The 26,284-nt window shown below is 47.2% G+C and overlaps 2 protein-coding genes across 2 annotated transcripts in view; one reads left to right on the top strand and one right to left on the bottom strand.

The window, feature by feature from the left end:
* The window catches only part of LOC119390992 (proline dehydrogenase 1, mitochondrial), a 424,578-nt gene that overhangs the window by 42,663 nt on the left and 355,631 nt on the right, over positions 1–26,284 (top strand). The window lies entirely within an intron of this gene.
* On the bottom strand, positions 11,879–13,364 carry LOC119390993 (carbohydrate sulfotransferase 11). The gene has a single exon (XM_037658698.2). It carries the CDS (start codon positions 13,304–13,306, stop codon positions 12,323–12,325), a length of 984 nt encoding a protein of 327 aa, XP_037514626.2. The 5' UTR covers positions 13,307–13,364; the 3' UTR covers positions 11,879–12,322.

The following is a 26,284-nucleotide window of genomic DNA, read 5'->3' as shown; positions in this document are numbered from 1 at the left end:
TGAGCTGACACAAAGCGATGGCCGATTTTGCCATTTATTTATTGCTGTGAGGACAGTGGGCGAGTAGCAAGCGCGAGTTCGGATCGAAGCGGGGTGTCACGTCTGCATGGGTGCTGCCATGTTGGCTTGCAACCCCAGCTACTGGCGGTTGCTAATACAACAATTAAAGACATACACCATAAATACGACGCAGATTAAACATATCCCTTATCGTTGTGGCGTGGTACGTACCAAACAAACGCAGATGTCTAAACGTTTTCAACTCTGAGGCGATTACATGTAGAACTATGTTTTGCTGCGCAAGCATGTGACTTGCTTACACCCTGCAGCAACCAGTTTGTGTACGGCCACGGCCGCTTCGCTGGCCCAATGCGTTGGCTGGGGCAAATGGCTGGGGGAAGGCCAGTTACGATCACGTGATCAAACATGGCAGCGCCCGTGCGCCGCTGCGGAAAATCGTCTATATCTTGCAACATGCGGGTTCTTCTAAGAGGTTCGGCACGGCGCCTTGCAAAGGGTCACAAATGCGAGACAGCGTCAGCACAGCAAACAGACCGAGCGCGCAACACACGAACGGCATCGTCTTCACTCTCGCTGGCACAGAGCGGGCTCCGATGCGCACCGGTAGAATATATATATATATATATATATATATATATATATATATATATATATATATATATATATATATATATATATATATATGATATCAGTAGTGTTGGTGCAAATATAACTACAAAAGTTTGTACATCGTATCACATTCAAAATATGGCCACTAGTTACAAATAACTTTTTTAGAACGTGAGACAAATCGCTTCTAGATAGAGTAAGCAGATGTGTTTAAACAGTATTTCACGCATGCGTATACAAGGATATTGGGAACTAACAGACAGTAATGCCAAGGAAAGTACAGGGGGTGTTATTTGTAGCAATTAGGATATAAATGTGAAGAAAGTAAAGCGGACGAAAAGATAGCTTGCCGCCGGCAGGGACCGAACCTGCGCCCTTCGAATAACGCGTCCGATGCTCTACCACTGAGCTACGGCGGCGGTCATCCTCTCGTCCACATTATGGGGTATATATGTGCACTTAAACCTAGGAGTGTTAGTCAGCGCCGATCGCAGCCATGGCGGCGAGTGTGGAACACTCGCCGCCATAACTATACGCATGCGTATAGTTATACAAGGATTCGGGGTAACAAATGCACATCGATACTCATAAGTTACACATCCAAACGATAACTAGGAACACCAGAAGGACGCGGTGAAAAAAAGTCACTGAAAAGCAAGGTTATATTCACTTAGTACAGGAGAGTTAAGTCTGCAACGCTAGCAGGCTATTTTCTATCGAACAAGTGAATACCTCTAAGGAGCAGCTGCCAGTGATGGCCTCGCTGATATCGTTCCACTCTCTTATCGCTAAAGGAAAGAATGAATTTTTAAAACAGTCGGTAGGAAATGGATATTCGTTGAGTGTGTGTGTGTGTTCATGTCGCGATGGCCGTTTCACTTCTGGAAAATCTGGAGACATCAATGTTAAATTGCTTATGTAGAAGCTGGTAGAAAAGCTTAGAACGGGCTAGTACTGATCGGTTTTGTAATGTTAGAATCCCGGCATTCTTGAGTAGTTCGGAGGGGGAGTCTGTTGGCTTATACTTATTATATATATACCTCAGCTTAGTGGATATAACGTTGCGCAAAAAAGAAAAAAAAGAAAAGAAAGCGAGTTTGCTGTTTTGAAATCCGGTACGTTTGGTCTTAAAGCCAGGCAAACTATTTCGAAATTGTTTAACTGCCACGACGGTATTTCCTTTGACTAAATTGAAAAGCGAAGCAAAAAAGATGTGCACGAGGCTGAACCTTTCAAAGCTCAGGAAATCCGTTGAAAAGAGTACCAATGACTACCTAGATGTGTTTTTTAATGTCAAAACTCATAAGATTGACGCGCCCTTTAGGGTTATTGTTTCTGAACACGACTCATGGCAGAAGCCAACAGCCTTGTTTTTGCAGGAGAAACTAAAAATCCTGCCAGTTAATGACCCGTTTCTTGTGAAGAATTCAAATGATGTATTGCGCTTTGTAAGCGCGCAGCCAGATAAGAATTTGAGAGCGTTTTCCATTGACACTACAGACCTCTACTACTCACTACCTCATGATGACATTCTTATCTGCGTAGAAAGAGCCATTGACGAATACGGAGCCATATCCTTCCAAAACGAGACAGGACTTGCGAGCAAACACTTTTTAGAGCTTCTTCAATTTTATCTCAAATATACATATATTAAGTGGGAGGACGGCTACTTCCTTCAGAAGAAGGGTATATGTATTGGGTCCTGCATAGCCCCAATTCTTAGCGATCTATTTTTATCCCATCTGGACAAAACACTGGCTGACGAATTGCTATCTACAGTGGTGTGCAAGGGCCTCAGATACGTTGATGATTATGTGTTTCTTTTAGAATGCAGTTCAACTGATTTTAACCAAGAGGCATAGAAGGTTTTGTCAATCGCGGGAGAATGTCTGAAACTGTTACAGACCACCCACGAGATGCCCACAGACTCGAGCCTTAAGTTTTTAGACATTAGATTCTTTTTTAATGACAATCATTTGTGTTGGAGGTATGAACCCCGAGCTAACAAACTCAGTCTCCCTTATAACTCCGCGAATTCAAATGAGTCAAGCGGGCAATTATGAATCTCTGCTTCAAGAACGCCTTAGACAAATCATGCTCCCACCAAATTGATGATAGCTTCAGCCAACAATGCACGCGTCTAACTTAAGTTGGTTACCCGAGACAGCTGTTGGTTTCCGTTGCCGAAAAGCTGCTTAGAAATATAAAGGTTCCTAGTAATGCGGCACAACAAGCCCAGAAAGAAAAAGAAAAAGGAAAAACCACGGTATCGCCTTACATTCACAAAATATCGCACAACTTAAAGAAGGTAGCGAACCGGGTCGATGTTAAAGTGTTCTTTTCCGCCCCCGATAAACTCGCTAAGCTATGCCAATTAACTAACAAGAAAGACAGAGAAAAAAAAGTGTTGCGGTAAGCAGCATCGCACTAAGTATGTTGCATGCAATGAAGGTATTGTGTACCGCATTCCTTTAACTTGCAACCGCTATTATGTTGGGCAATCGGGTCGTTGCATTAACGACAGGCTGCGCGAACACGCGAATAATGTTAAAAATCAGTCAGGTGGTTGGTTGGCTATCCATTGCAGAGATTGTGGATGTACACCTATGTTCGATGAGTGCATCATAATCGCAAGAAGTAGAAATGAAACTACGCGATTGATTATAGAAGCCCACAGTATCTCACAATTGAAAGATAGTTGCGTCAGTGAGCCTTCCATAGCATTGTCAGAAAAAGAAATCGCTTTTTTGAGTGGGTGCGCACGTTTGATGTTTTTCTTTGGGACATGCGCATTTATGTTCGTCTAGTATAAAAAGGGGAACACTGCTCCGAAATAAATTGTTGAAAGTTTACGCCCTGTGTGTTACATCGTCTCTCTTGTGTCCGTGTCTTTTTTCTTTTTTTTTTTTTGCGCAACGTTATATCAACTAATGGCAAACCAACAGGCCCAAATAGCAACCTTGCTGATATACCTCAGCGTTTTCCTTTGGGCGCCTCCTACTTTCTTAATTAGTTCCTTTGTGTGTGGGGACCAAATCACATTTACATACTCCAGGACTGACCTAACAAAGGTTTTATAGACCAGGATTTTGATATGAAAAAAGCAATGAAAAAGGGGCGATAAAGCAGCACGGGTGCTCGCTGACCTCGCAGTTGTCGTTGAGGGCACTGCGGCGCTGCTATTTGGACACGGGGGAATCCTTCCTCCCGACCGACTCGGTCAAAATTGTCATGTACTACAGCTCTTTGATTCGCTTGCAACAGGATTGCATTTCCTTAGTGTTTTTGAAATATTGGCGTCGTATCTTCGTTTCCTTATCAGTTTCGATTTTTCGCAGTTTCAGTTTTTGTTACCTGTACTTTTATTTCTGTGTTGGTGTGTTTTTAATAAGTTACTCTCCTTAAGTGTCTACTTCGTTGCTATTCCTGTTTATTTCAACCGGAAATTGGACCCCCTAAGGGTATCCGGCTGAAAGAGGCTAAGGAATGCGTTTCACCCCAAAAATTAAGTTTTGATGCGCGAAAGTGACAAAATTATTATGAAGCGTGCCGCCGCGGCATTTTTGTGAGCTATGAAGGTTGTTACACTGAGCGTTGTGTCATTTTGGTGGGCTTTGGGTTCACAGGGGGCAAGCTTTTAAGCCTTTTCGCCGGTCCCCGAGGCAAATTGTACCTTTCTTCTTTTTGCTTTTGCCTGAAATAAACTTCAAACTTCTGGCGTCAAGGTTGCCTCGTACCCGGACTGCATTTGGTAGCGTGACTGAATCTTCGGGTTGAGGAACTGATGCTCAGAAGTTGGGAAAACGATAATAAACAAGTTTGCTGGCACTTTTTACAAACTTGTTTACATAGTGAAAAGGTAAGAATTCAACAATACCTTGGTTTGGGCGAGTTGGTCCAACATTAGTGAAAACTTGAAAGCGCGAAAGACGAAGACGAAACACATACAACAGGACTTGCGCTTAACTTGCAACTGGCGTTTATTGGAAACGAACATCGTGATATACCCCCGCATCAAGCTCATGCATATGCACTCGTCATCCCACAAAAGATAGCGTGGGTTTATTTTGAAAACATGATATTTGAAAACAAATCTACGGTGTATCAATGTACTTCGAAAGAAAAGCCACTTCATTTTCTTTTAACAGCATAGAGGGGCTGCTGACACACTTATCACCTGCTTTCTTTATCAAGTAAGCCTCGACGATTTCGCGTTCTGTTTTTGAACTGCTTTTTTTTCAGAAAAGTGGTGTTGCAAAATAAAGGGGTACAAGCACATTGTTTGCAATGTTCTGCCAAATGGCTACGGAATCCCTTTCTGACATCGTTATTGTGCTGTCTCGCCCTGTCATTGAAGCATTGACTAGTCTGTCCAATATAGACACGTCCACAACTCAAAGGAATATGGTACACTACGTTTGCAGTACACACAGTGTAGACAGTCTTATGATTAGTGTGACATTGCACGCGTTTCTTGGTCCTTTGAAGGTTGCAGACAGCTGATAATCTGCAAGGCGCTGAAAAAACTAGATTGATATTATGTCGGTTAGCTATCTTCTTCAAGTTATGAGACACTTTGTGAAGGTATGGGATTGCATGCACAGGCCTTTTGTCAAGATTTTTTGTGGCCCGTTCCTTTGGCTGTTTTGATTTCTGGAGCAATGTCTGGCATACAGATGATACAACATGCACTGGAAAACCTGCCTTCCTTAATCTGCTAACTTGCTTGGACACGCTTGGTTCCATCTGGTGAACGCATGACTTGCGCAAGGCATTAATAATACAAGTAGAGGCTATGCCTCTTTTTATTAGCTTGGAGTGGGCACTGTCGAAGGGTAAAACACTTTTCTTTGACCTAGGGTTATAACTCCAACAGGCATGACTAGATGATGAAAAAATAATCTGAAGGTCTAGAAACTGGATGGAATTTCCACAGGGTAATTCTACCGTAAACCTCAGCCCTTCAGAAAGGTTGGTGAACAATGTGAGACATTCTGCTACTGCATCGTCAAGGCAAAGGGCAGGTGATCGTTTTAGGACTATTAAATAGTCATCGACATACCTAAAAATACGAATGATTGGCATTTCGGTTAGTTTCGCATTTATACGTTTGTCAAGGGATGCCAAAAAAATGTCACATAATATGGGCGCTATTGATGAGCCAATACAGATACCTGTGCTTTGAATAAAGTAAGAGCCACTATGAATGATGGCTGTCGAATGTAGGTAGAATTCCAGCAAAGTTAAAAAATTGTCACAGTTCATGCACACGGAATTCTGGAAAGCAAGTTCACCAATTTCATTGATTTTTTCACGCACTGCCCGCAAGATACCTTCACGCGTCACAGAATAGTACAAGTCCTCAACGTCTAGGGAGAAACCGATTGCGGCTGTTCCTAGACCACCTTGTAGCTCCAGGACAACGTCATCTGAACTCCTCACTAAGAAGGGATCGTCGATTGGAAGCTGCTTTAAGTTTCCTTGCAGGAACTTCCCCAGTTGGAGCTGCCATGAATCTTTTTCAGAGACGATTACACGAAGTGGATAGCCTGGCTTGTGCGTCTTGCACGTGAAGAAGACTTCCAAGTAATCGTTTTCAGCAGACTTAACCCGTTTTCGTAGAGAATCTAGTTGTAAATCTTTCGTCAGTTTTAGCGCAGCTTTCTTTTGTTGCTCTGGATTAAAGTTGGTTATCTTGAAATTCTTCTTAATAGCTTCGTCAGCCTTGACTTCCATCAGGCTATCAGGCAGTACTACAAATCCTCCTTCCTTGTCGGCTTGGAGGATGGTCAAGTTTTCATCCTTCAAGCACTTCATTATCTTCAAGAGCGGTGGACGGCGCAACGTTCCGCGGTCACCTTTCGTAAGCACACATTCCACTGCTTCACTGGTGGCACGTTCACGCTCACTTTCATCTGCTCGGTCGCCTATATTTCTGGCCAAGGCTAAGAGCTGCTGTCCGCTGAGCTGAGGTTCAAAACTATACTTTGGACCTTTCTGAAGGATCTTGTTCACGGAGCTGGGAAGACTTGCACCTTCCAGAAAGGTGACAGCGTCATCGTCGCTACTTTTTCGTGGCTTTTTGGGTAACGTGAGCCTGGTGCGCTGCCACAAGAATTCCGTAGTCTGGCCTGCTAACTTCTCCCTCGGTTTCTCCCTAGACGGTTTCTCCCTAGACGTTGAGGACTTGTACTATTCTGTGACGCGTGAAGGTATCTTGCGGGCAGTGCGTGAAAAAATCAATGAAATTGGTGAACTTGCTTTCCAGAATTCCGTGTGCATGAACTGTGACAATTTTTTAACTTTGCTGGAATTCTACCTACATTCGACAGCCATCATTCATAGTGGCTCTTACTTTATTCAAAGCACAGGTATCTGTATTGGCTCATCAATAGCGCCCATATTATGTGACATTTTTTTGGCATCCCTTGACAAACGTATAAATGCGAAACTAACCGAAATGCCAATCATTCGTATTTTTAGGTATGTCGATGACTATTTAATAGTCCTAAAACGATCACCTGCCCTTTGCCTTGACGATGCAGTAGCAGAATGTCTCACATTGTTCACCAACCTTTCTGAAGGGCTGAGGTTTACGGTAGAATTACCCTGTGGAAATTCCATCCAGTTTCTAGACCTTCAGATTATTTTTTCATCATCTAGTCATGCCTGTTGGAGTTATAACCCTAGGTCAAAGAAAAGTGTTTTACCCTTCGACAGTGCCCACTCCAAGCTAATAAAAAGAGGCATAGCCTCTACTTGTATTATTAATGCCTTGCGCAAGTCATGCGTTCACCAGATGGAACCAAGCGTGTCCAAGCAAGTTAGCAGATTAAGGAAGGCAGGTTTTCCAGTGCATGTTGTATCATCTGTATGCCAGACATTGCTCCAGAAATCAAAACAGCCAAAGGAACGGGCCACAAAAAATCTTGACAAAAGGCCTGTGCATGCAATCCCATACCTTCACAAAGTGTCTCATAACTTGAAGAAGATAGCTAACCGACATAATATCAATCTAGTTTTTTCAGCGCCTTGCAGATTATCAGCTGTCTGCAACCTTCAAAGGACCAAGAAACGCGTGCAATGTCACACTAATCATAAGACTGTCTACACTGTGTGTACTGCAAACGTAGTGTACCATATTCCTTTGAGTTGTGGACGTGTCTATATTGGACAGACTAGTCAATGCTTCAATGACAGGGCGAGACAGCACAATAACGATGTCAGAAAGGGATTCCGTAGCCATTTGGCAGAACATTGCAAACAATGTGCTTGTACCCCTTTATTTTGCAACACCACTTTTCTGAAAAAAAAGCAGTTCAAAAACAGAACGCGAAATCGTCGAGGCTTACTTGATAAAGAAAGCAGGTGATAAGTGTGTCAGCAGCCCCTCTATGCTGTTAAAAGAAAATGAAGTGGCTTTTCTTTCGAAGTACATTGATACACCGTAGATTTGTTTTCAAATATCATGTTTTCAAAATAAACCCACGCTATCTTTTGTGGGATGACGAGTGCATATGCATGAGCTTGATGCGGGGGTATATCACGATGTTCGTTTCCAATAAACGCCAGTTGCAAGTTAAGCGCAAGTCCTGTTGTATGTGTTTCGTCTTCGTCTTTCGCGCTTTCAAGTTTTCACTAGTAAGAATTCAGCGACGAGCGAACCCAGGGCTGAGAGCGTCTCCTCTCACTCAGCACCGTCGTTATAACACCTTAGGCTGGCTCCTCCTCCTTGATGATAGACAATCGCACACAAGACACCACCCGCCAAGGCACCAGCCAATAACACAACACTGCCGCAGATGGGTCATTGCACTCGTTGATGCAGCAAAGTTGCAGCCGTCAATAGCACTCACGTGAGATCAGGCCGGGAGAACGGGCGAGTTCCTCCGCCTGTCCCCAGAAGTGGTCAAAACACACGCGCCCGGTCGGCGCCGTAGCATCCCAAGCAAGCCACAGCGGCCCATTTTCAAGGCGGCGCCAGCTTTGACGTCGCCCCGCTGTTCATTGGAGCTCTCTTCCCTTTTAAAGGTAGAGGGGCTTTATTCTCTTTGTGGGGTGCTATCCGCCGCGGACAGCCCGTATCTGGGAAGGATCAAGGTGTCTTGTGGGAATGCACCGCCAGCCGACTCACAGAGACGACGTGTACAGTCATAACAAGGTAACTTCAAAGAAGTGACCCCTAATGCTTCGGCCATATTGGCTCGTTGTAATTTTGCGTGGTTGCAAATTTACCATTTCAAAATACATAGTATTCGATGTTCACTGGAGAGAGATCCGCTTTATAATTTTTTTTTTTAAAGCGAGCCTTCAGCCAGGTCATTCAGTCTGGAAAGCCGCGGGCCTTCGTCCGTATTCGCTCAGTTCTAATAGCCGCCAACTATAACGTTACTGTAAGCACGTTTATTGGCGGGAACTCGGCGACGATGCACGACAGCGACAATCAAGGCGCGGGCCGACTCAGCACGAGGGGCGTGCTTTCAGTGAAGAGGGCGCCCCACTAGAAGGTGCTGGAGAGTACGACCCACTGCAGAGTTCCAAGGCTTCGCTACAATTACCCCGGGTACGAAAAGGGAGCCTAACACCTTGTCACTGAGCGGATCATGGTAGGCCTTGAGGCGCTCCACGTTGACAATGTCGCGCCCTCGACGGCGCATGTCCGAAGCTGGTTCGACGAGTCACGGCCGGGCTAGGTTGCACGCGGGCGCAAGCGCGCGCGTGCAGTCTAGCCTGGCCGTGGACGAGTTCGATGAAGTAGTTTACATGGGATGTGCGTTCGACGACACGGTAGGAGCCTTCTATTTGGGCACTAGTTTTGAAGAGAGGCCAATTGCAGTGGTAGTGATCGAGAGCCATACGAGCGCTCCAGGGAGAGGAACGTGGGCTCAGAAGTGGTTGTGTCACCGCGAATGCTCCTCTGCTGCTCTTTGTCATGTGTAGTAAAGGTCTTGGCAAGTTTGCGGCTTTCTTCAGCAAGTCTGGCTGGAGTCTTACTTTGTCTAAGTTTTTCGCGCAGTTTTCCGCATAATGCATTACCAACTCGCTCAACAGTCTGTTCTTCTAAGTCTGGCTGTGCCAGAAATAGGCGCACACTCAGATCGATCCGGCTTGTATGGAAGGATTGTGTCGATCGTGTGCGACGGTTGCCTGCCATACGATAAGAAAAAAGGGGGGAAAAAATTCGCCAGATACCACGCATTATGGGAATCGGTTTCATGCGAAGCAGTCAGCGAGTACTTCTATGCTGTATTTTATGGCTTTGAGCCAAGCGTTACGAGGTGGATCGACGTGTTCTTGTAAGTGTAGTAGCTGTGTGCACAACGTGGGCTTACCAGGCATTTCGACAATGGAGTTTAAAGGGTAACTTACGGTGCGACGTATTGTCAGCCCTCACGTTAGAGAGTACATGTATACGTTGTATTGTCGAAATTAAGTCCACATTATGGTGCAATCATGTGAATATTATACGTAACTTTCGTTAATTAAGTTTATAGACCTGGCGTGGCTGTCTGGTATACCTGATTGCCACGCAGAATGCTTGGGTTCGCGCGGCTTTGTTGGATTGAGTGCGTGCCGTTTCATGCATTCAACAAGGCCTAACTGCTCCATGTCAAGGCGGAGGCGGCTACTAAAGGCGCAAGAACCATCAGTGCTGATTTTACAGCACTTCGCAACTATAGGCCCTAAAGGAAGCATCTCGGACGATCACCAAATTGGTGCAAACAAGTGCGCAGAGCTGTCGCTGCATTGAGGTACTTCAGGGGGGTTGGACTGTTTGTTTACACGATGGCTTGCCGCGCTGCCCACGGCGTGGCGCTGCAGGCACGGCTCTGAGATCGTTGATGCATTCGGTAGGCACACTGCGCCTCCCGCTCAGATAGCGATCTGATCTGGCGACTCAGATCCAGAGCCGCCAACCGCACACACCATCAGCCAGCGCCGCTCGCAGCCACGACGGCGAGTGTGGAACACTTTCATTGCCAGCTGGCGTCATGTTGCACGTGATCTTCTACTGAGTGGATAGCTGACCAATCAGCCCTCGCATACTACCTGAAGGCTGCCGGAAGGAGACCCTCGCTATGCATGAATGAAAGAAGGGTTCGACTCGAGCTTAATGAAAGCTCCTTTATAACTCGTCCAGTTTACTTTCTTCACATCACAACTACTACAAGGCACTTGGAACAGTACAATGAACCTTCCTTGGCTTCGTTATCCTTTCTGTACGGCAGTGCATTTTTGGGCGTCATTCATAGTTGCCACAGCCCAGAGGGAATTATGGTGGTACCGGGGAAAAGGCTGAATTTGTCGGCACGCAATAGTCTCCTGACTACCTTTCAGGTCGAGTGTAAACACTACTCGGCCTCGTGAATATTTTGCACGGCATTCCTGGCATGTGCGCATAATCTGTGGCTTGTTTCTTTAGCATCGGACAAAGAATGGCTTGCCGCAGCCGAGGTGGCAACGAACGCGTGCTTCATTGTAGAGACAACTGTTTCGAACATTTCAACAATTTTCTCTGACACAATAGGTTCAACCATATCGAAATACTTAAGTTGGCAACTCTACGTGGACAGAATTTGTGGCACTGAAGAAAAAAAAAAGTTGTAATGGGTTTCTTCGCCGGACATTTGTGCTGCTTGCATATTTCACTTACACTATAGGCCGACAGTATGGCACTCCCACATGGGAGCCGTTTTAATCAGGGTCGGTAAACCCAGAGCCGTATATAGAATATACGGCTCTGAGTAAACCGTATTGAAAGATCCCGGTATCCTCGAACCGACTCTGTTTCTGAAATGCTTGCTTGAGCTGTCTTCACTGGCTCAAATCATATCGTGGTTTTGGGACGTAAAACCCCGACAAGTATTATTAATTCATTTGCTCAACACCGGAAACAGGCTTGACTAAAATTTCTTTTCTTGCTATCAAAAGGACACTTCAATATTGACGCCACAATCCCAACCATATTTCAAGGTCGACCAGAAATTTCAGCTGGGGCAATGATTGTACGGTTACGATTCCAAATGTATATCTTGATGCGAACGCGTACTCATTTTTTTTCGCGAACGATAAAAGATGGCAGCTGTTTACCGATGTACATTCGTGTAGCAGATTTTTGAACAACATGTTAGAAGCCTTCTATGAATTTTGAGAATGCTGGTATTGTTCGGGCATTGTCGTGTTGTCTTAGAATACATCTAGCAGTAGTTCATATTGCGTGTGATATCACTTTCACAGTGTTACAAATGTGTTATAGTTACAAACACGTTACGAGCAGTGTTGTCTAATTACTTGATTCGTTTTTATTTTAGTTACGTGCGAACGCAGCAGCACTTGGAAATAAATAAATTTACACGCTGGTGTGGCACTTGAAATACTACAGACGAAGGTAGTCGTTTAAAACGCAATGATAATGATTACGCGAGGTGAGCACACACTTTGTAAACACAATGGGGTTTGCGAGAGGAAGACATTCGTGAATATAAACCACGTAACTGAAGAGAAACTATGTAGTAAAATGTTGCAATGAAACATTGCCTTGGTCCTGTTGGTCCACACTTTGAAGAGCTGCAGCGCAACGAGTAAAATCTCGAAAAGAATGCGCCTTAAGTGATGCCGGATGAGACTTGTTGACGTCACCGAGACCTCCCAGGGGAGTGCCTCGAAAATACCTGACGGCTTTCACCGAAGGTCAGCCGAAGTGCGGGTAGCGCCTCTCGTACGCGAACAGCGCCATGTCCCGGCGGTAGATGTGGCGCAGGCGAGCCATCAGCGCCTCGCTCACGTTGCCGTAGTAGCGCTGCATCAGCGCCGCCGTCGGCTCGGACGAGTACGTCGTGCGGCGGCTGGGGAACGCCACGCGGCCCTCGAGGCCCGCGCGGCGCAGCACGAGCCGCGAGTCACGCTCCAGGGTGTCGTACGAGCCGAGGACGTCGTAGCGCACTTGGCACGGGAAGCAGAGGTCGCTCAGCGGCCGCCAGTGCTCGTTGAAGACGCCCGCGTGGTCGCCGGGGTCCAGCGAGGCCACGTAGCGCAGGAACTCGTGGAAGGTGACTCCGAGCCCGGTCTCCAGGGCGTGACGCGAGGCGTTCTCGCCGCGCTGCTGGCGCACGATGTGTCGGCCGTAGCGGCGCGGGAAGTAGTCGCTCCACGCACTCTCAAACTTGTTCCGGTAGGCGGACAGGAGTCGCTCGAGCGGATGCCGCGCGAACACGAACTTCAGGTGGGTGGCGAGGCGGCGGCGCTGTTCGTTGGGCTCCATGCGCGCCAGGCTGCGGAACGCGCTCGGCTCGTGGCTCCGGTTAGCCGGGATGCGCGCGGGGTCGGCGCGGCTCGAGCGAAGCGCCAGCAGCACCCGCCGCCAGTTGGTCGAGGCCACCTTGGGCACGGCGCAGTAGAGCAGCCCGTGCTGGTCGTCCACCAGCACGTGGTCGAGGCGGCCCGCCGGCAAGTCTTCCAGCGCCGCCGAGTCTGCCTGGGCGCGGCAGGCGGCGCGCAGCCGCCGCTGCCTTCCTCGCTGCTCCTCGGCCCAGTCATCGTCTCCGACCGCCTCGGTTGAGAAAAGCAGCGCGGCCGCCGCGATCAGCAGCAGCAGTAGCAGTCCCAGCGCGCCGAATAGCAGCCGGCGGCGGCCACGCATGGCCGGTTCAACGGTCTGCTGCGGGCGGTGCCTCATCGGAGAAACACCCCTCGCCCCACGGGGAGACCACTTTGGGCGGAGGGGGGTTCCGAGAGCGCCGCCGAAAGATGGCATCGCCCCAGACGCACAGTTTGGTCACGCCGCATCGGCTCACGCATCTGTTGTGGCGGCAAACCAGCACAAAAGGGACGTCGTGGATCGTATGCCGTCCTTGGCAGCTACTGCGACACACTTGCGTGCTCGTATCTTTCAGTCGCACCGTTCACTCGTTCAACGACATTTTCGTTTAATTTCTGTGCGTTATGGCTTCTCATCACACAGTGTGGTTTTTGTTTCTCTTTGAGCGTTATCTTGCAGCACACACCCCTAACTTGAAGACATAATCCAAGTTTGGGATACTGCGAGAAGTCAGAAGCCACTTGAAAACCACTCGGACATCCACGAAAAGACGTTCTCTGAAATGGTGCTTGCGCTACACTTCAGATGACGTTGGGATATGCGAGTATCGCCGACATGTGCCTTTGCAAGCGCACAGCGTGGACTGAAAGCCGACCTCGCTCGCGCTGCTTATATAGTGTGTCAGGGTCGACGCAGAAAGCGCTGCCACAGAGAAATGCGATTGGAGCCGCCACGCGGTGCTCGGCGCATTCGCGCAGTGTGGTCACGCCTTTCTCCACCAAGTTTGCTTGATACCGGGCTTGCCATACGACGAAGCCCCGACCAAATCTGGTAACCGCTAAAGTTTTACAAAACAGCTAACGCATTTTGTAGTAAATATATTCAGCATATTCCTTAAAACAATGCGTCTATCTGAATGTGCAGTAATGCATCTGGCTCCGGTGTTCAGGAAGTTTTACTTATTTCTGTTGCTGCATTTAGGATCACCATGTTATGTCTTGTATAGTTTTTCCCTAGCTGCTCCTAATAGCTTCGCTAAATACTTTAGCGTCGGCTATGCAGAACTTCATTCTGTTACTTCGGGAGTTTGCTTTGCATCTTATAGCATGTATTTAAATATAAGAACTAAAAAAAATGGCAGCAAGGCGACGTATTTACAGCGACAGTATACACGCTAAGTTTGTGTATGTAGTTGTGTGCGTGTTCGAGAGTGTGCCTAATTTCGGTCCAATTATTTTGTCGAGATGAGCCCAACAGCAAGTGCTTCTAACGTTCAGTTCGATACTAATCGCAGTAACACTAATAACGTAAGTAACGGACAGTTACTTGCCCTAAAACACATTCTTTAGAGGAGCGCAAGCATAACTGTACCACGAATTCCTAGCACAAACACCCTTCAGAGTATTTATTTTCCCAAATGTCAGTTACGATTTTTTTAGCGGGCTTAATGCTCTGTGTCAAGGAAGTGAGCACGATCTCCGAAGCAGCAGGTCATTGAGTGTACTCTCTGATGTGCGAGACCGCTGTTCTGATAAAAAAAAATGTCGCCCGCATCTTCCCACGGGGGAACTCAAGTAAATGCGTCGCAGAGTGGTGTTGGTATCGCGTGAATGTTGCGTTATTGGGTTTCGCAGAAGCGTCGCGCTGCCCGAGTGATGGATCTGCTGCTCTACGTTCACGAACGGTTGCTGCTTCTCGAGCACGACGTTCAGGATCCACAGCCCGTCGTTGCCGTTTCGCAGCTGCTTCTCGTTCCCCGAGTGAAGGATCCGCAGCCCGTCGTTGCCGTCTCGCAGCAGCTTCTCGTGCACGAAGTTCCGTGTCCACAGCTCACTTCAAACGCTTGCGTTCAGCGTCGTATGCTCGTCTCTTCGCAGCCTTGTCTTCTGCGTTGCTTGCTGTTGTTGACGCCGACGACGGTGAGGGTGGGTAACGTTGCCTTCAACGAGTGGTGGGACGCTGATTGAAGGTACTGTTGCTTCCATCGCATCTACTCGAGTCAAGCAAAGCGTCAAGTCAAGCGAAAGCCAAGTAAAGACGCCCTTGACTGAATTCCGAACGCGCGCTCCGCCGCTTATAGGCCTCCAACGCTCAAGTTTGCGCAGCGCCGTCCGCCGCCCCAGCGGAGAGAGGGGAAAACTCCGGTAGCTGGGACGGGTCGCTCTTGCTTGGTTTTCCCATCGCGCGCGCGGAGAACGTGCTCCGGGGCTTTTATCTCGCATTTTTCACGCTATGAGTGCTGTTCCTTCGTCGTACTCGAAAGCAGGCACGCAGTCCTGCTGCATTGTGAAATGTCACAAAAGTTTAAAAATGTCGAAGAGCCGAAAACTTCCTGTCATGTTCTAGCGTTTCCAATGCAAGCAGTCCGAGGAGCAGAGGCGTCAAGAGTGGATTATGGCAGTTCGCCGCGATGCTTTCGCGGTCTTGTCACCTTGAAGCAGTTTTTGTCGTACACAGTATTACGAACTATTAACGGGGAGAAACGCGATGATCGTGCTCATTTGAAAGGGAAGTGCGTTTGTGAACCGAAGTTACAACAAATAGACAGCCGCTGTACGTTTCGAGATTGCGCGCTGGCCTTCCGAGTCAACCATTTGTAATGTTACAGCAGCGGAGCATTTGGGCTTATTACACCACAGTTTAAATAACGTACCGTGAGTACTCAGTGTTTCATTCAGCTGATTGCGGTACATTTCCCGTCGCGGCTCCCTGTAAACAGAATTAAGCTGTATGTTTGCACTGAGCGTTTATATTGGCCTTGCATGCGACACGCCGTGATTGCTTAGAAGGCTGAAGTGTTGCGCTGCTAAAATCGTGGTCATGGGTTCGATTCACGCATACAGCAGCTGCATTTCGATGGGAGCGAAATGCACTAACACCGGCGTACTTAGATTTACGTACACGTTAAAGAAACCCAGGTGGCCGAAATTAATCCGAATTAATCCACCACGGCGTGCCTCGTATTAATGTCATGCGTTCGGCACGTAATAAAAAGCCTTGCATGCCGCTTTGGAAACGAGCTGAAAAAAGAACCAAGGTGGCAATTAAATTTTCGGTGGCTTCGCGAATTCAGATGCGCTTATTATTGGGCACAAATCTCGGCATAATCACAAACATGCGCGATCCCAGTGGGTATTGTATAGTATCAGGGGCGTAGCCAGAAATTTTTTCGGGGGGGGGGAGGGGGGGGTCCAACCATACTTTATGTATATGTTTGTGCGTGCGTTTGTATGTGTGCGTGTACATATACGCAAGCAAAATTGAAAATTTTCGGGGAGGGTTTGAACCCCTCCCCCCCTCCCCCCCTTGGCTACGCCCTTGTATAGTATGATGCTGACCAAGCGAGCTGTCGAAACAACCAAAGCGACATTCGAATAAGCGAACACGGTGCGTGATCAGGCGTCGATATTATTCGAAATGAAACATGCCTCTGCAAGAAACATGCATCGTCGAAGTGGGCATGAAATATTTATTTATTTTTTGTTTGCGTATATCATCATGCTGTCAAAGGGAGCTCTAAAAAAATCCAAGGCGACATTAAACTTGCGATCCGACGTTGTTATCATTCGATGCAAACCTCGGCAAAAGTGAAACTCCCACGAAACTGAACACTGCGCATTGCGATGCAGCCAGTGACTCAACAGGGCAGATGTAAATTTATGCTCTTCACACTGAGCTCATAATAAATTTAAAGCCGCACGACAAACTTGGCATCCAAGCAATTGAAAAGTTATCAATAGAAAACGCACGCGAAAGCGTGCTGGATGGCTGCTGACAGCTCCGAGTATACACGACTGCCGCAACGAATGTGCGTTTTACCGGTAACATAATTACAGAACTCGCGCAGTCACCTCCCTACTCATGTCAAAGAAATGTGCCCGTTCAGCATCTGCACGCACGTAGCGCTCGCACAAACAGCATCGCCCTTGACGACCTGCTCGGTCCCGAAAAGGTGGTCGATCAACCGTCCTCCTCTGGTAAGATTCCCACCGTTAAAACGTTCTTTTTCCATCTCTGGGATCTTTCTAAACCTTCAGAGCAAGCGACACGTGAAGCTGCACGTGCACGGCGAGCAGAGAACAGCGCGTGCAGGGTGCCTGAACGTGCGGAGACAGCGCAGTCAAAAGGCCGGTGTGGGGACAGGAGCGACCGGTTTTCGCAAGAAAGGCGGCGAAACGCGTGCGACGCAGCGCTGGATAGGTGGCGCGCCGAAAAAGGGCGCCTAAAGGTCCCTATATTTATAAAGGTAGCGACAACTACACGCGCGCCCTCTCGAGGGGTCCAAGGAGCAGCGATAGCAGACGACGCGCCGCTCGCTCCCATGCATATTGCGGGCGCCTGAAACCGAACTGGGTGCTCGCTTGAACCGCTAAATTAGTAATATTTGTGGCTTAAGATGCTCATCAGTTATCAAACTACAGGGACAATAACTTTAACGAGCACGTAAAGCATGGAGCACGTTAAATATTGAAATAAAACGCGTGCGTTTCCGAAGCAGGTTGTTCCCCACAGCAGCAATCATGCAGGGCATTTTTTTTTCTTTGCATATCTTGACATTCAGCGTAACTTGAAGAACAGGTGGTGTTTGGGTGAGTTAAAAGTGCTTGTTTTCTAGCTCGAATAAAATAGGCAGGTAGTCTGGTACTTTCGGAAGCTTCATCGGGCACCTAGCGCTCTTGTATTGCGTAGCGCAAAATACACGCTATTATTGGTTTGACTGTGTTTGTCAATGTTCGGAAGTCTTCCCACGGTTACACGGTATTTTTAACTGAGCTTATTGTGTTTATACTCTAAGAGGTTTACTTAGGAGAAGAGGGGATATTCCTCATGCATTCCTCCCTTAGGAGAAGGGCTGATATTCCTCATATTCAGTTGCACTGCATTTTAGGAATATCAGCAACTTGAGTACCTTTCAAGATCTAGGAAATATAGCATGCCCACTAGTACCTCGCCCATTTTAATGTTTAACTGTTTTTAACAACGTGCATTTATCCAAAGCCGTCCCCCTTTTACTACCCCCCGCTGCCTCCGTGTCCCGCAGATATGAAGGTACGTTGCAATGTTACCCAATGTAATTTCAAATAAATTTGGGGTATGTATACACGTACAGGCCCTAAAATATATGGCATATATGGTTTCAGTCTTTTCCTCCCAGCGTCTTGCAATATTATTTATTCGAACATGTCAATAGCATTCTGGTCCTCTAGGGAAAACATCACGCGGAATGCTTCAACAAAGAAGTCTTAATCGATCTCGCACACAACAGTGCGGCAAAACACGGCAAGGTGTGACAAAAAACTAATCCCAAATGCTCATTTCCCTGTGAGCTTGTAGTGTTTAAGCCACCTCAATGAGAAAAACAAAGGCAGCTTTATTGCGTTCCTAGCAATTTATTTTTAGAGACACGGGGCGTGACTCTCCATTGACTACTGCGCACAAATCTACGGCATAAAGAATGCCGAAGCAATAATAGCGTTGCTGAGATAATGCTCATGCATATGCACGAACAAAAGCACGCCGGCCAGGCAAAAGGCTGCTTGAAGTTATAACCATTACAAAATAACTTACTTCGCATTTCCGGGTGTTTTCTGTGGGCGCAAATTTCTTGCGACTGATTTTGTTAGGCCTTCCTTCAGCTTATATTTTTGCCACCGCGAGGAACGAAAAAAAAAGAAAAACATTTTTCTGTTCTCCGCGCGGGGAGGCAACCGAAGGCATATATATAGAGACCCGACATACTAGCACGTCACGCTCCAAACATTAAATTCAAACGCGGAATTCCTGCGTCCACTCAACTTCAGGTACATAAACGCTTCTAGTTTGCAACAACAATGCGACAGAGGCGCGTGAAGTACTCTCTACTTGCCAAAATCGCCACACTCCACGCTAGAAAACACAGTGATCCGTACCTATCGCCGGCACAGCGCTGCCGCCGCTGGACCCTTTGGGCGGGGCGCGAAGGCGAAAAGGTCACGTGGCGCACACCGGCCTATCGCAGGGCGCGGCGGCTGGATCAAGACCTTTCGCTACTTTTGAAAAATAGAGGGACTTTAGGGCGCCTGACGGGGAGTCGCGACATAACTCAGCCGCTCGCATGGCCTCCGCGCCGCCGGCTAATCTCGGAGGCCATGCCGCTCGCACTCAAACGACCGGCCGCAATGCACCGCGGTGAGCGCATGCGCGTGTGCCGTTCCCGTGCTTCATTTTGGCGCGAACAGCTCGAGCAGCCATTGCGCCAGTAATACTGCTCTATGGTTTAGAAAAAAAGAACTTTGTCTGAAGGCTACTTTCTCAGGAAAGCATTGGAAAACGGAGAGAAGTCCTACAAAGCAAACTACGTCTGTGCATACGGCGTCAAAGAGACAGTGCTGTGCCTTGGTGGCGACTCCGTCGTCACCATTTTCTGGTTGGGTCCTGGGATTTGTGTCAAGCTAGTGCAGGCTCACAAGCCTCCATTGATAAGTACGTGCTGCGTCGATACCAGCTGCCCACTACTGCAGTAAAAAAAAAATAATAATAAGAGGCAAGGGGTATCTGTGTCAACGTTTTTCTGCCGTGGTATGTATGCCCAGCCTGCGGTATGTATGCACGCGTACTTTCAAGCAAAGCACCGTGCTAGCAAAGCATGTACGGTGTCGCGCTGTTATGCTCGAGGGCGTGGGACAGATTCCCGGCCACGGTGGCCGCATTTCGATGGGGTTCAAATACAAAGAACACCCGCGTACTGAGATTTATGTGCACAATAAAGAACCCCAGGCTGTCAAAATAAATCCTGATTCCCACACTTTGGCGTGCCTCATAATCATACCTTGTTTGATACTTAAAACGCTAGCAAGTGTCGATGTTGATCAAACACGTTTATTCTAAGCAGGCACAGGCAAGCGAAAAAACTAACACAGTACGTTAGGCGAATTAAACGGCGAGTAAAAATCCAAGATATTTGACCCTTTTCTAGCGAGGCATAATTGCGATGGCACTTCGCCGCGGCAGCTAATACACAAAGAAGCTTTACCGCATCGGCTGACTCCAGTAAGCTAAGCTTTGAGTAGTCCGCTGATTTGTTCGTGACAACTCTGTCTGTAGCACAAGTAAAGTTCAACGGAGGCATTCATCGCGGGCGTTTTTTTTATAACTTTGCAGCGGCTTCGGCGAACCTGCCCCCGTACACATCTCGTAGACAGACAGCTTTCCTTCTGCGTAACTGTTTGCAAATGATGCAGACTACCTGCCTATCGTATCATGATCATTGCACGCGGTGGCATCAGAAATGAACTTGGTGGTGGTCAGATGAAAAAATTGTTACATATGCTGCATCCTGCATAATATGTACGTTTTTTACGACAAAACACCGATTAAATTCTTCTCGTTGGCCCCGGTTTCCACTGGTGGCCCTCACTATCGAATAAATCTAGCAGGCACGCGCAATTCGGTTTAGAAACCAGCCCGACGCCACTAGACAGTAGAGGAAGAGCAGAATTTACTGTGCTCGCCTGACTGCCGGGATGCAACGCCGCATCCGTTCATATTCATATGTTTTAGAAGGAAAAACATAGAAGGATACGTCCTCCCTCATTTCTACGTATTGTGGCACTTGAATGCTTAACAGTACCGCCAGCATCCTCTGTTTTGTTTCGGCGATACACGCCCGCATCGCCTCAACCAGTCGCCGCTTTCGTCCGCGGGAGCGGCTGGAGTATGCGCGCTTTGACCGCCAGGGCGGCCGCGGAAACTCCAGCGCTGGTTCCCTATATACACACCGCCCTCGTTCGACCGAGAGGAGGGAGGGACGGAGAGGAGGGAGGGAGAGGAGAGGCCTGCTGCCGGCACGAGACGAGCCGAGCATGCGCAGTGGGGGTGTGGACGGCGGCCGACGCCGCAGGTGCGACTAAGAAATGCTCCGCATTTAAAAATCGCCATGGAGGCCTGCGCGGAATACGCAGCACAGTCACAGCGAAAGCTGGAAGAGAGTCCTTTCTAGAGCCCGTTGTAGACTCTCTTGAGGCAACTAATACAAGTACACATGCGACGTACCCACTACGCCATAAATCATCGTAATTTTTCTCAAGTAGCGAAGCATCCACTATGCCATTTTCCGTCATTCTACGGAGAATCGTGGTACCCGCTACACATCTGCAAGGCATTTTGTGCACTTTGTGCTGTGCACTTTCAGCTGAGGAGTTTGCAGGAAGGCAAGCAGCACCAGGGAGCAATTCCTGGCAAAGTGCACACAATGTCTGACGTGGAATTACCATCTAAAGTCGAGCAAGTTCTCTCGCTGGGACCTAAGTTTGCGGTGCAACCAAAGAAATCCCCACCGGAACTTCTTGCTATGGTACGTGACATTGCTCAGCAGGCTCCCGATAGTGAAAAAGAACGTTGTGTTGCCGAAGGCGTGGCTGTCCTGAATCGTTGTAGCGGCATGAAATCTGTTCTAAATGTAAGAAATGTTGCCTCATTATTGGTCGATAAATCCCTGTGCGTACTCGCCGCAGACAAAGAAGGCGGTTTTTGTGTGCTAACGCATAGGTCCTTCAAAGAAAAGGCCAATAAGGCCCTTTTGGCTGTTTTTGATGGCCATGACGATGTGTCACTGAAAAAGTTGCGAATGCAAGCGAAAAGTTGTGCAATGCTATGAACCTTACTGGTTTGGCAAAAGCTATCAGTAGTAGCAAAAGGGACCACCTGAGTGTGTTCTTCAGTGCTAAAACGCACAAAATTGACTGGCCATTAAGGGTCATCATTTCGGAAAGTGAGTCTTGGCAAAAGGCAGTCTCATTGTTTTTAAAAGAAAGCTTAAACAAGCTGCCTTGTAATGACCCTTTTGCCCTCAAGAACTCTGATGAGGTTGTCGGGTTTTTGGAAGACCAGGCTTTAAGAAACATCAGCTTTTTCAATTGACGTGAAAGACTTATACTATTCACTTCCACAGGCCGGTTTAATGCGTAGCGTTGAGGCAGCTATTGACAAATATGGAAGCATTCCTTTCCAAAATGACACTGGCATCCATGTTAGCGGATTTCTAGAACTTTTTTCTTTGTATTTAAAGTCTACTTATGTAATTTGGGATGGACTTATAGAGTTTTCATCTTGCTTCCATCTACGCCGTGTTATCAGCGCCTAGCTGCGGTGCGAACACAGGGTGGATAAAATAGCGAAGCTCTAGTGCACGGGCGTTCAAGTCACCCGAGAGGTGTTGCTGTTTCGAACTCAATCGGTCTGAGGACGCGAAAACGAGCTCTCACTGCGCCGTCTCTTACAACGCGCATCTCGGGTGCGCGCGCGCCTGCTCGGTAGCCCCGCGCTCGTGGCTGCTGCAGTGACGAAATAATTTCAAAATTAACGTGTTAAGTGCCGGCGACACCTTTTTCGGCACCTGCTGGCCTTTTAATAAAAAGAAATTTAATCCTGCCTGCATTTTATACACTTGCTGGGCAAGAAGTCGGAATTGCCCATCCTTGCCTAAGGGTCTCATTGGAGGGGTCGTAACTATTAGTGCAACGACATTATGCGACATGTTTTCAATGATTATGAAAGCTGATGTGGAGCAGAATAAGTGGACATAGTTTAAGAAATATGAAAAATGGGGTTTTTTTAAAATGTCAGAAGTTTCCATTGTCCGGTGTTTTCTTTAACTTAGCCCGATCATATCTATTTACTGAAACGTTATATAAATATAAGATTCGGCAGTGTGGTAGATAAGCATGCGAAGAACGTAATGCGCAATTTTTGTCGCTCTGCTACAAAGATTTTTTGAGATAAAGACCTTCAAAGTAAAGAAAATAACGTTCCCTGGGCCAATTTTGAGGTTTTTTTATAAAAACATCTAGACTACACATCAAAACTAAAGATACCTGAGCAGAAGCAAAAACATGCATATATTTAGTTAAAGAAATTTCAGTTACCTAACTTTAATATATTTTGTGCAATTCAGAACGAAAGTTGGGCAAAACAGTAGAGCGGATGAGCGCTTCACTCCACCTCTTCGTGATTATTGATTTCCTGTGCTTCGAAAAAATTTTTGGCGGCAAAACAAATTGCGGATCTCTTCTTTCCACTCATCAGGCAATAATATATAAAATTTTGAAATAAATTTGAGAGGTCGACCAGCCATCGATTGTTCGATCTTACGTGGAATCACCCTACAGCTACCACAAGGTTTTGTTTAATCATTTAACATGGACGTTAGTCGTCGGGATGTAGATGTACCACCAATCATCAAAGTGGGTGCATCCACGTTAAACGGTGCTATAGCTGCCAGACATCAATATACGTTGTGCAAACACTCTTATGTCAATGTACAGTAAACATTCAGTTACTTCTGTAAGGGCCCGCTTTACTTTCGTGTTATTCCGATTCCTATGACGGAGGGATCAACGATCTTTTTTTTATTTCACGCGATAGCAGTTACAGACACCGGCGGCGGCGGACAACTATGGCGCCAAAATCGGCTGTTGTGATCTCATAACAGCTTTCAATATAACAAATTTCTTCAGTGCCGACAATGCCTTCTCCATGGTGGCCTGCGTGACAGGCGCGCAGAAGTCTACTCGCGTTACGATAAACATCTCTGGTTGCCACTGTTCTCGTTTTTCGCGCAATTTCAACATATCTTTGCTTTGAAATTCCTGCCTGAGGTACGCGCTAATACTGTACCCTGAGATACGCATAATTGCTCACGTTGCATGACCTCAGTTGTTCCGGTTTGCCAAGTTTTCTCGAGAACCGAAAAACGCTTAAAAAAAAAAACGCCCAGGATGCCGCCCGGGTCCAAGGACTCGAGGCCGTCACCTAGGCCGGGGTGCTTGTAGCCCCACCCCGCCCAATGACGCCGGACATGTCCAATAAAGCTTTTACTCACTCACTCACTGCGGAACGAAATAATAGATGAAGTTTCGGTTGCGTTTTCGTTCAGGTCAAAAATATCGTTTTTTTTTTCGTTTTTGGTTTTCGTTTCGTTCCGACCAGTACACTGAAGTCGCCCAGTACACCGAAGTCGCCACTGCTCTTTTGTTAATGATGCTTAATATATTAGTCATAATTAAATATGCAGCTCAACAAGTACTTCCTAATTATCAAAATGTCAGTGAGGCATACGTACTGCGTGTTCAAATTACATCTAAGTGTGCTATTTTCAACAGCTTACTGCTGATTTTTACGAGTTTATAAAGAAAGTCCGCGAAATGTGAGAAGCGGCACGTGAGTGCGCAAAAGAAAGCGGTGCCCTCAAATACTTCGCCCACTGCCAGAGACAGCGTTCTGCACTTTGACAAAGGTACAAGCCCTGTTTACACACACACACACACACACACACACACACACACACACACACACACACACACACACACACACACACACACACACACACACACACACACACACACACACACACACACACACACACACACACACACACACACACACACACACACACACACACACACACACACACACACACACACACACACACGTGTGTGTGCATAGGTGGCGAAACAATAGACTCCCGAGAAATACTGCTCTGCAATCCCTTTCGACGCAAGATGACACGCCGGCAATCTTGCAGACTGCTTGGCTCGTCGCACGCTTGCTCCCTATTGAGGTTGTGTTATAGTTAGCCACTGTTAAGCATATGCTCTTGAACTGATAGCGAAATCCGATTCAAGCGCTTACAAAACACACACACACACACACACACACACACACACACACACACACACGTGTGTGTGTGTGTGTGTGTGTGTGTGTGTGTGTGTGTGTGTGTTTGTAAGCGCTTGAATCGGATTTCGCTATCAGTTCAAGAGCATATGCTTAACAGTGGCTAACTATAACACAACCTCAATAGGGAGCAAGCGTGCGACGAGCCAAGCAGTCTGCAAGATTGCCGGCGTGTCATCTTGCGTCGAAAGGGATTGCAGAGCAGTATTTCTCGGGAGTCTATTGTTTCGCCACCTATGCATTCTCAGTATGTATATACACTGGCAACAAATGAGCGGAACTCAACCATAGTGTCGCATACATCCGTGTAAACGTCCATAGGGGGCCGCGGCTGTTGTTGCAAGTCGATGGTTTAAGACGAATGAAACCACGATCCCAGTAGTTTTCCTTTGCCCCATCGTTTAAGTCGAAGCTGTCCTGTGCAGGGGTGCGCATGGGTGCATAGGTGGCGAAACGTCTATGTAATTTTGTTAAGAATTGTTTTGTTAAATTAGAGTAAACCTTTTACAGTCATAAATTTACCCGTCTTTCATAACATTTTTGCATCCAAAGAGATGTATACATCCTGCACCTGCGATTTTCCCATGGAAACGGAGCGCTTTCTTCTTTCCCAGGCCGCGCGGCACACGGTCATTTCATCGTTTTATAGCACTGACACAAGGACACTCTAAGGTCCTTTACGTGAGGGGACATCTTGCGGAAAGGCGTTAATGTGCAGTGACACTGTTACAAGTTGCCACTCTAGTGTCGCCAGCGCGAAGTCGGCGACGGTAATGACAGCAGGTTAGGTCGTTCCGTACGCAAGAAAAAACATCGAAAAGATCAGAGACGTGTTTGGAAAACAAAACAACAACTTTAATCTAGCGGTATTGCAGCTCAATGAATATCAGCAGTACAACACTTAAAGGGAGCGACAACAGATTTTTCTCGACCCATTTTTTTTACGGCGCGACAGAAAGCTCACCCTTCGCAGTGTTTGTAGCTGCAGTAGTTAATCCCAAAAGCACGTAGTTATTTTACAAGCAGTATTTTTCGATCTGAAAAATTCTATACACAGACGCACCTTTCCTCCAGCAACGCTCAGAATTGATAGCGATGCCGCCAGCCCTTCTCGCGATTTGTGAAAGCTATCGTTGTTCTGATTTCGCAGGAGTTCCTGTAACTATGCTTAACCACCTTTATTTATAGCTTTTCAACTATTTTTGAAAATAGCAAGCTGTTACAATGAGATGATGTGGCATTATACACCTTCCCTGTATTTGTACTGCGTTGTGTGCGCATGCGTCCAAGGTTGCCTGCGCCTGTGTCATGGTTGGCTTGTCCCGGCGTCGTTACTCTCTCGATGCACGAGCCAAGCCAAGTCATCGAAAACGTCACTACGCATATGCGCGGCCGCGCCGAGTA

Source organism: Rhipicephalus sanguineus, chromosome 4 (assembly GCF_013339695.2).
Source record: "Rhipicephalus sanguineus isolate Rsan-2018 chromosome 4, BIME_Rsan_1.4, whole genome shotgun sequence".
Lineage (NCBI taxonomy): Eukaryota > Metazoa > Arthropoda > Arachnida > Ixodida > Ixodidae > Rhipicephalus > Rhipicephalus sanguineus.
This window is presented reverse-complemented; position numbering and strand designations above follow the sequence as displayed.

Excerpts from the sequence above, each read along its gene's own strand:
- LOC119390993 (XM_037658698.2), bottom strand. The coding sequence starts at position 13,306 with ATGAGGCACCGCCCGCAGCAGACCGTTGAACCGGCCATGCGTGGCCGC.